Source organism: Cyprinus carpio, chromosome A20 (assembly GCF_018340385.1).
Source record: "Cyprinus carpio isolate SPL01 chromosome A20, ASM1834038v1, whole genome shotgun sequence".
Classification (NCBI taxonomy): Eukaryota; Metazoa; Chordata; class Actinopteri; order Cypriniformes; family Cyprinidae; genus Cyprinus; species Cyprinus carpio.
In genome coordinates this window covers 6,099,343-6,110,041 of record NC_056591.1, presented here as the reverse complement: position 1 = coordinate 6,110,041, position 10,699 = coordinate 6,099,343, and the positions used below count along the sequence as shown (strand labels likewise).

General features: G+C 36.5%; 1 protein-coding gene across 1 annotated transcript; it reads left to right on the top strand.

Moving 5' to 3' along the window:
• Window positions 1-414: 414 nt before the first annotated feature.
• Window positions 415-6,452, top strand: LOC109093562 (exostosin-1-like). Its single transcript, XM_019107294.2, has 2 exons — window positions 415-1,924; window positions 2,948-6,452. The coding sequence occupies exon 2, from the start codon at window positions 3,057-3,059 to the stop codon at window positions 4,020-4,022; it is 966 nt and encodes a 321-aa protein (XP_018962839.1). The 5' UTR covers window positions 415-1,924; window positions 2,948-3,056; the 3' UTR covers window positions 4,023-6,452.
• Window positions 6,453-10,699: the final 4,247 nt, after the last annotated feature.

Below are 10,699 nucleotides of genomic sequence, written 5' to 3'. Positions count from 1 at the left end.
CACACACACACACACACACACTTCCCATTGTTTGTGTAAATTCCTTACTTATTATAACTTAGTCTTCTTTTACTTTTTTTATGACAATCATTATTGATAGAATGACTGCTATCAGCTGATTGAATTGAGACTAAATGGCGAACAGCACTGCCCATCATCTAATAATAGTGTTATGAATGAGATTGATGACCGGATATAACGTAATCCGTCATTAAAAAAGACATGTCCCAAAGTAGCTAATGCATCAACCCTTTATCTCTCTTTTATTAAAATGATACACAATTTCATTAATGAAAGCTCTTTCATAACATCATTAGCCTATAGGCTATTCAGGATGCTGTGAAACTGTAGAGGGCAAATCTTATTGTTTTCAAGATTTTATTACATTTAGCAGGAAGCTTTAAATGGTCAACTCTGTTTCCGTGATTTTATAGAGTAAACATTTATTGAAAACTTGAATATCAGCATTGTGTTCACTTTTAAATAAACTATTTGTGTAATGAACTTGTGTAGTACTTAACATAATGCTACTTTAAATGTAAAACCGTCAGCCCCCTTACACCCTATAATTTATCGACACAAATCTGTGTCTCGTATAACATTTAAAATCTTGAATAAATTTACTTTGAAAATCAAATTTTCACAATAACATTTTTCATGTGTTGCAGTGGGCATCAGTGGAGGTGGATCATCACAGAGTTTCTCAGTGAAGATGTTTGCAGCCTGTGGCTCGGTTGCTGTCGCGCGCGTCCTCGTGTCGCGTCTGATCCGCACACAGTTCTTCTGAGATGATCGACGCTCCCCGCTGACCGCTCCTTCTCTCGGCGCCTCCTCTACTAATAACGGAGAGGACAGACTCAATGGTGGTGGGAGGTTCAAGCTCACAGAGATCCAGAGCGGATTCCTCATCTCTCCCCAGAAGCTCTCCATCATGCTCCACGCCTGCTGATTCTGAAGGAGAAGACTTGCTGGGACTGCGTATAGAGGGACAGGCATGCGACAGAAGGTGTGCGTGCTTCCGCGGACTCGTCCCGGAGAAGATGCGCTGGAGTGAAGTGACGTTCAGCTGACAGCAGCGTTAACTTTCACGCCAACCGCGGACATCTGATCATCTGCAGTGCTTGAATTTGCAGGAGTATGGAAAACAGATGAAATAACACTGGAGTGTCATGAGAGCGAAACTGGGGACTGTTTTGGAGTCTGTGCACGTGGTCCCTGGATTGACTCTGGATCATGCTGTGACTGACAGCTAGCTTCAAATTAAATCAAACCGCTGGAAGGACTTTATTGCGATTAAAACCTGTGGTCCAGGTGGATTATGAGATTCTTTCAGAGTCAGCAGGATGCTGTGAGTCCACGAGTGGCGTGATGAGAAGTTTCGCGTTGGTTTCGGAGAGTTGTGAACGCAACTTGAGCGCTCAGGATGTCTCAGGGACTCTGCGATGGATTTTTCTCTAAAACCTGCACATTTATCCAGAGAGATAGAGGTTGATAATCCTCACGTTTATAGAAGGATCTCAGATTCTGGAGATATTTGGAGCATATCAGTAGGCTGAGGTTGTGATGAATCGAGACTCGTGGACGGAATGCATTTTAAAGAAGACTCTGGATTTTCTGAAGTTGCACAGTGGCATATGGAAATATGAAGATATATAGATCATGCATGTAAAGACAGAAACAGCTAATAACAAACATCACGTTGCTTTATCAGAGTAATGGATTCAGACAGCGTGTGTTTTTCAGCACATTATTATACTGACGTACAGGATCAAAACATTTGCTTTATGAATACAGAAATGGCTGGCAAATACTTCTGCACAACTCCCAATAATGCGCTGACTTGATAGTGCTTTGATTTCTAATATAAAGTTGGGAAGGTCTTCTGCTCATCAGTAGATGACTGACGCTTCAACAGGTGACTGAGGTAAAGCATCTCTGTATCTCTATGCATGCAGTTTCAGTTTGTTCAGCATATATTACATAAGTTGCAAGTACAGTGTTAAATGTAACTCAATTTAATAAGCTAATTTTATTCTCTGTAGTTTTATAAATAATGCACAAGTTTGAGGAGTTTTCAAACGAGGTGAAGAGAGTAAAAAGCTCACATTTGGTACTGAAATAGCCTCACTACATAAACAGAAGTTTCTCTTTTTTGATATAATATATAGGCCTATATATACATAGGCCTATATATACATATATATATATATATATATATATATATATATATATATATATATATATATATATATATTAGAAAGTGTGTAATTTATGTATGTAGTCAGTTTTTACCTCTCTGAAGTTTTTGAAGCCATATCCCATAGTAGGAACAGTTATATCTGTATACTTTAAAGTGTATATTAAGTGTATATACATTTTATTCACGTTTTCAAAAGTTTTAGTGACCACAAAAATGAGATTAGTTAAATTGACAAAGTTGCCAAGACTTTCACCTGAGGTAGTTACTATAGCAACAGAGCACTTTTTTTAAGGATCTGTATCATGCGGTAATGTTGACAAAATATAAGTAGCCTACTGTCATTACTTATCACTTTATTATACATTTACACGTCATAAATACATGGTGCTAGACGAATCTCTGATGGCGCTGCAAGATTAAGAAAGTAGACCTCCTTGGAAGACGCACTGATTTTAATTCCACACTGGTTTTCATAATGATAATTAGCCAACTTCTTGAAAATAATAATTCTTAAATTCTAAATAATTCTAAAAGTCTGTTATCCAGTAGCCTACTTTTAAAATAATTTATTTTTAATTTATATGTTTCTGTATTTTTACATTTTCTAGGTTCAAATCCCAGATTTTCAATGTGGTCTTATTGTAAATTATAAGTAATAAAGACTGTATTCAGATGGAGTTACAATGTTACATTCTGTCATTTTTTAACTCTGGTGTGTAGCTAACATGACCCTCTCTGCACTTACAGTGGTCCGTGCAAAATCAGAATGCTCGTGTTGGTATGAGAGCTTATCCCGTGGGTTTACAGTCGACCCGCTGTTCTTCCTTCTTTTCCTGCCCTGCTTCTCGCTGTCCACATGCAGGCGAAGAAGCGATACCTGCTGGTATCTGTGGGGGCCTGTAGCCTCTTACTAGCCTACCTGTGTGGTCTACAAATCGGTGAGTTCCAGAACAATGCCCAGCTTTATGGAGTCTCACAGATCGCCGGTGTCCCACCTCGGCCGCCCCGTTGGCCAGAATGGGTGGATCCTCCCCTGCAGACGTACCTTGGTGAGGCCGAGCAGGAAGAGGATGGACCCCTGCTTCTTCATCAACACACGTCTCCTCACGAGAGACGAGAAATCCAGAAGAACATCTACAAGAGCCGGCGATGTCGCATGGAGACCTGTTTCGATTTCCAGCGCTGTGAACGGGGGTTTAAAATTTACGTGTATCCGCCTCAGAAAGGTGAAGCGCCCTCGGAAAGCTACCAGAAGATTCTGGCTGCCATCGAGGAATCGCGGTTCTACACAACAGACCCTAATGAGGCCTGTCTGTTTGTATTGAGCATAGACACTCTAGACAGGGACCAGCTGTCCGCTCAGTATGTACATAACGTCCGAGCCCGAATTCAAAGCCTCCCTCTGTGGTACGAAGGGAGAAACCATCTGATTTTTAACTTGTACTCTGGAACGTGGCCTGATTATACGGAGGAACTAGGCTTCGATATCGGCCAAGCCATGCTGGCCAAGGCCAGCACCGATATGGACAACTTTAGACCACGTTTTGATGTGTCCATTCCTTTGTTTTCAAAAGACCATCCTCAGAATGGAGGGAGCAAAGGTAATCTGAATCTTAACAATGTCCCTCCATTACGGAAATACTTGCTGGTCTTCAAAGGGAAGAGGTATCTAACTGGCATCGGTTCTGAAACCAGAAATGCCTTGCATCATATACATAATGGGGATGATATCATTTTATTGACTACCTGCAAACACGGGAAGGACTGGGAGAAACATAAGGATGCAAGGTGCGACAGAGACAATGAAGAATACACAAAGTAAGTCCCACGTTTTCCTGTCTTTATCACGCTGGTGTGAGGATTGTAGCTAGTCTCTAAAGAAATAGTTCACATAAATGTGAAAAGTATATCTTCATGTTGCTCCCAACCTGCATGACCTTATTTCTTCTTTATTTGTCCATACAATGAAACTCAATGAGGGACAAATGTGTCCTTAAAATATCTTCTTTTTGGTGAGTGGAAGAAAGAAAGTCATATAGGTTTGGGACGACATGGGGATGAATATATAATGACAGAATTTTCACTTTTGAGTGAACCATTGCTTTCATTTGTATGTGCAGGGTTTTAAATTTCAGTGAAGCTACTGAGATGCAGATTGTTTTTTGCTCGACTCATATGAATCTTTGATGGTGGTTTTACGTTTATGTTCATTTGTGGTCATTTAAAGGTTAACCTAGTAAACGCAATGGCAGTATTTAATGTTAGAGCGATTTAGACTGTTGCTTGTTTTGTACTCTAGACTGTAGTGTTCATGTAGTTATCATGGGAATACTGCTATAAATGGAAGTGGTGTTGCATTTGTCTAGCTCAGGAAAAAAAGTGCTGTGGAAAAGGACTCTAGGGGTCTCTTAGCCCGAAACAAAGCCAATCTTCATCTGTTTGTGACATTAATGTGAACAGTTTGTGTAAATGCACTGTTTTTGTGAGATTTATGTTATAGAGTGTAATTCTCTTCGGTACAATAACAAGAACATGATTGCCTTGTATTGTAAGGATGTGTGTGCAATGCAAATAGTTTATTTTTTTTTTTTGCTAAGATGTGAGCTTTATACACTGACCTCATGTGCAACTAGTAGCAATAATAGAAAGCACCTTCTATGAATCAAGGTTTATTTGTTAGATATATATTGTGTTTTTTAAAACAGATATTTATTTTAACTCTGTACTATAAGACACATACATAGCCTGGGTCTCTCACTGATGTTTATGAACACCTGTCAAAGAGCAGGGTGGAATTATGTTTGGGAGTGTATATTAATTCCAAAAAGTATTTTTGGAGTGGTCTATTACTATGTAATTACCATGTAATTACATAGGTGCAGTTGTATTTCCAATTTCTGAATGTTATACAAGAAAAGCAGACTTACAAAGACATAGGTTACAGTGTGTACTAGGGATCATGGCTGTCACAAGGAAAATCTCACTGTGACAGAAGCAAAAAGACGGAGTGTCGCTTCAAAATGCTAAAGTTGCAAATAAAAACAGTGTTTAAGCTCATTAAGTTTTAACAACTGTCTATACACTATACAAACTAAAAAAATGAAAGTACAAAAACATATGGAAGTAATCATTTTTACATTGGTTGCCACAAGGAGAATCGCAATGTGACTGAAGTGAAAAGCCAGAGTGTTGTTTCAAATTGTTAAAGTTGCAAATGGTGCAAATAAACCAGTGTCAACAAGCATTTTAACAACAGTCTAAACACTATACACATTTTGGGAATAAAAAAAACGCCAGTTTTAAATCAAATTGACCCTCATTTTCTCATTACATATTTATGATTTAGATGATGATGGTTCAGAACAATAGTTATAATTAAACCAGTAAGTACCACATATAGGACAGATGAAATCAAAGCATACAGGATTACAAATATAGGGCTGGGAATCGTTGGCTTCCTTGACTTCGATACCAGTTCCTGAATAATACTTTTTTTTTTTATACCAATTTTATGAAATCCGTTTGAACAAGATTAAATTACACATTACCTCAAAAAAAAAAAAAAAAAAAAAAAAAAAAAAACGTTTTGGTTTTATTTTTTCAGCTTATTGACATTTTTACAGACCCAAAGACTGATCTCCTGAGCCATAGCACAAAGGAACAAAAAATCACAAAGGAATAAATTATAACCAACACAATAAATCATTGCAAATAGTCAAAATAGTTTTCAGTTTCCACATCTTTTAGGCTACATTTACACTAGTGCATTTTTGTTTTTAAAATGCATAGCTTAGACAGAATCATAATTTCTATAAATTTTCCACTGATTTACTGATGTGCATTAGCTGCTTCCAGTGCTGTCTCAGTCTGTTTTTCTTCCACGATTGCTGTTCTGACTGTTCTGAGAGGAAGCTTATTCACTGCTCATCTTTCACTCATATTACCTGTCCTGTCTCCTATTAGAACATCCATTACACTTTCGTGTTCAGTTCTGTACATAAGAAACACAGGAAAACATTTCCACGGATGAAACATGAAGCTATTAAACACACGATTACGACAGTATTTGATTTGTATGTGATTTTCATGAGATTCTGTCTATTTTTATAACAATACAGGGTGTTTACATGAGAAACGCTAAGCAGGTGTAGCGATTAGCTTAAAGGGATACACCATCCCAAAATGAAAATTTTGTCATTAATCACTTACCTCCATGTCGTTCCAAACCCGTAAAAGCTTCGGAACACAATTTAAGATATTTTGGATGAAAACCGGGAGGCTTGTGACTGTCCCATAGACTGCCAAATAAATAACAGTGTCAAGGTCCATAAAAGGTATGAAAGTTGTAGTCAGAATACTCCATCTGCCATCAGACGTGCAATCTGGGTTATATGAAGCGACGGGAACACTTTCTGTGTCTCTCATATGCTGTGTATGCTCTTCTGTATCATCCGCACCACAAAGCAAATATGGTGTCGTTCAGGTGTCCTCATACTTTTGGCCATTTGCTGTATTAAAGAGTACTGCATTAATGTATAATTTAGTGTATTAAAGAGTTGGCAACATTCAACTTTTAAGTCATTGGTAGATCATCAGACTGATGAAAAGAAGGTCAGAAGGTCTTGACTAGCAGACTCTTATACTTCAAATGGATTGAAAGGATTTTATGTAGGCAGAACAGTCAATAATTGGCCCTCATTTGAATTAAGCAGAAGCTTAGAGTCACAGAAAATACCAAACACACACACACACACACACACACACACACACACACACACACACACACACACACACACACACACACATAGACACTGCATCATATTTGTTGTATAAAATATATAGTTTCATATGTGTAATTTCATTTCAAACCTTTGTACAACTGGTTATGGTTATGGTTATATAAAACTGGTGATATGGTTATTGTGCACTGAACAAAGATTTTGTAGTCTGCATGGTTAAACAGGCCTGTGCTATCAGTGCTATTTCTATTGTAGTAATGTGTGGTTCAGATAACTGGTCCGTAATGCATGGTTTCGCCACACTTTTATGGTGAACATGTACTAAGACACATGCATATCCTGGGTCTCTCACTGATTTTTTATGAACAGCCTGTCAAAAGGTAGGCTGAAACTATGTTTGTGTGTTTATATGAAGAACTTCATTGTAAAAAGACATCAGGATTATAGCCAACTTTGTTTTAGTTGTCCCTGATTCTATTGCACTTTTGTATTGTTGTTATTAAACAGTTAATACTGTGTAATTGCCATGTAATTACATAGTCACGGTTTTGTTTCCACTCTGAATGTTGCAATAAATGCAGACTTACAAAAATATATTGTATGTGCGCTAGGGCTCAAGGTTTTCACAACGAGAATCACACAGTGGCAGAAGCAAAAACCCAGAGTGTTGTTTTGAATCGTTAAATATGGAAATGTAGCAAATGAAAAACAAGAGCATTAAATGTTAGCAGGCTATCCACTATGCAAATGTGGAAACTAAAAGTATAAAACAAACAAACAAACAAACAAAAAACAACAACATATGGATATAACCATTTTATGTCAAATTAACTCTAATTTTTATGGTGAACAATAACAGATGAGCAATGATTTGGACCTGTTGTGGCATATTCATTTTTTTTTTTTTTAACATTTGCCTTGCTCAGAAATTTAACAAGCTGAGGAAGCAATATAAATCATACAGTGGATCCGCCATGCAGGGTCCTTGCCATCCAACATACAAACAACAATGATGGTATCAAAGACCGAGTTGCTCTTCAAGGCCAGTTTCACACATACTGTATGCAGCATGAGCTTTCACACTGATAGTGTTTGTGGTGCATTAAAGAGACTGGTGTTTCTTAAGGGACATTTAATATCCTAGGGGTTGATTTTTATGAAAACTAACAGATTTTATTGTTTTCTTTTTATTATATGAAGGTCACATTAAAACTGTCGTGCAAAGTTTTTATCATGTCCTCAGCATTTTTACTTCTTTTTAAATGCCTTATAGATTTTATTGTTTCAGCCTCAAAATATGAGTTAATTTTAAAAATATGAATTACATTTTTTTAAATGATGATAAAAACAAAGAGTGAAATAAACATAAAACATTTAATTTTTTGTAACTCCCAGTTGTGGCATAATTTCTACTACATCAAACATTTTTGCCCACAATAAAAGTTTAATTAGTGGATTAGTTTACCAAGGACAAAAAGTCTCAGTGAAGAACTAGAAAAAAACCACTATAAATATGAGATGTGATGTTGAAAAAAAAAACAAAAACAACAACAAACACTTTGAATGGAATATGTTGTGCATAATTTCCAAACTTAATTTTAACAAGGTATTCAAAAAGTGAATTTGTAAATATATGCAAAAATATGATTTAATTTTATTTATTTAGGATGCACAACATACCGGCTATAAAATGAAATGTTGATTTAATTTTCCTTATTTTTTTTTTTAAGTCACCTTTGTTGGCTCACTCAAACACATAAACAGTTCATGCATACAGTCCATATATTTTTTCATTCAAGTCAGCTATTGTTATGGTAAATTCAGCTATTATTTTGTTTTATTATTATTTTGTACTATACTGTATGTAAACATCTATTATGTGAAATTTAGAGCAGTTCAAAATGAATGAATGAATGAATGAATAAATAACATGCCATTTTTGACCCCTCTTAAAATTTTGAAAGTTGTAACATTCAGCAGATTCTGCATGGTATAGTTCATGTAAACGTATGACCTCAACTGTTGGAAACTGCACGAACTGAACTAAACAAAGTGTGAAATGTTTGTTTTAAGAGAGTTTGATTTCTAAAAGTCCTCAAATTGAGCATGACATGTGAATTTGGCACCAAAACTCTATATGTTCCGTTATAACACATAACATTATATAAAAAAAAAAAAAAATTACTTTTGTATTTGTTTACATCTGATTAACCACTTCTAAACAAGAAGTGAAAAATTGTGCATGCATGTTTTCTTAATATTACAATTAGAAAACAACAGACTGATGAAAATGCAGGACATTTTCTCAATGCGACGTGCGAGACAAGGGGTGAAAACACTGTACGATACAATGCAAAGCAGGACGGGTGGTGACCCTACTTGTAGCTGCTTACTCAGGTAGTGTTAACATTGTAACATGTTTATATGGGATGCAGATTTGCGTTGCCGATGCAGTATGTGTGATATAGGCAAACACCACATAACTCAAAGAGGCAATAAGCACAACACCACTGAAAATAACCCAGTAATTCATATGATTTATTAATGCCGCACTGCATGCAGTAATCCAGAGTTCTGCTGTGCAAAATGTGCAAATCATACAGTCTAAGAAGAGATGAAATTTGAGCGAAGGCAGTGAGAGTCTTCTCACTTGTAGATTTCTGGCCTCGCCACTGGTCTCTGGATAGAAAGTTCACATTGGGGTTTAATTATCCAGTGAGCCAAAGTCAAAGAGAGTCATGCTTCAGAAGATGTTGAGTCTGCGTTTGTGGAAGATGGGAGTAAGAGAAGGAGGAATAAGGTGGAGAAACAAGGGAGAAAAAGCCCCCACTGATAAGATGTATTGATAGGCTCTAAATTAGAGCAGCTCACGACTGGGTGCATCCTACAAATCCATCACACGTGAGAAAGAGAGAGAGACAGCATAAAGAGAGAAAGATAGATAGTGTAAGGGTAAGAGAGAGAGAGATAGAGCTAGAAGCCTGCTGTTTTTTAATTAGGGTGTGTGATTAATGTGATGTGTTGTTTTTTAGCTTCAGAATCACACAAAAGGGAAGTGATTACAAATCCCAGTTTTACCTCCAAAATTAATCACCCTCTTCAATAAACACAGCTGCTTAAACTTTGAGAGCTCACAGCTGTGCTGTATTAAATCCTAAACTTTTATGACAACCAAATTTGAGGTTTCCATCTGTTGACAGGCATAAAGAGAAGCCACATTGCTAAAAATTACGTGAAAATGACCCTTTTGGGTGCAGTGTTGTAATAACACAACCTGTTGTCACTTCCCTCTTGGCCAAATATGTAACTATTTTTACACAGTCATAGCTGTTGTCTTCTTCTTTTAATTCTGTTAGTATTTTGTCATGTCATATGAATTCATTTTAGTCAGTTTTATTCAAAATGGCATCTAATTTTAGTAGACATAAACATAATTTAGTTGACTAGAAGTGCCAAATTAAACCAAATATTCATGTGTTTTATATATACATATAAATGAATCCATATTTAACCAAACATGTGAAATCATTCCTTGTTGTGAAAACTTGATCTTGTGAAATGTCATTATAATTAGTACATTATTGTCTCATTGTAATCCTTAAGTATTTTACGATTCATACAATGCCATTCGTAAGTATTAGCAGGATATACTCATGTACAGGTGCATCTCAATAAATTAGAATGTTGTGGAAAAGTTCATTTATTTCAGTAATTCAACTCAAATTGTGAAACTCGTGTATTAAATAAGTTCAATGCACAC

Bases quoted from the DNA above. Each gene is read 5' to 3' on its own strand.
- LOC109093562 (XM_019107294.2), top strand. From the start codon at position 3,057: ATGCAGGCGAAGAAGCGATACCTGCTGGTATCTGTGGGGGCCTGTAGC.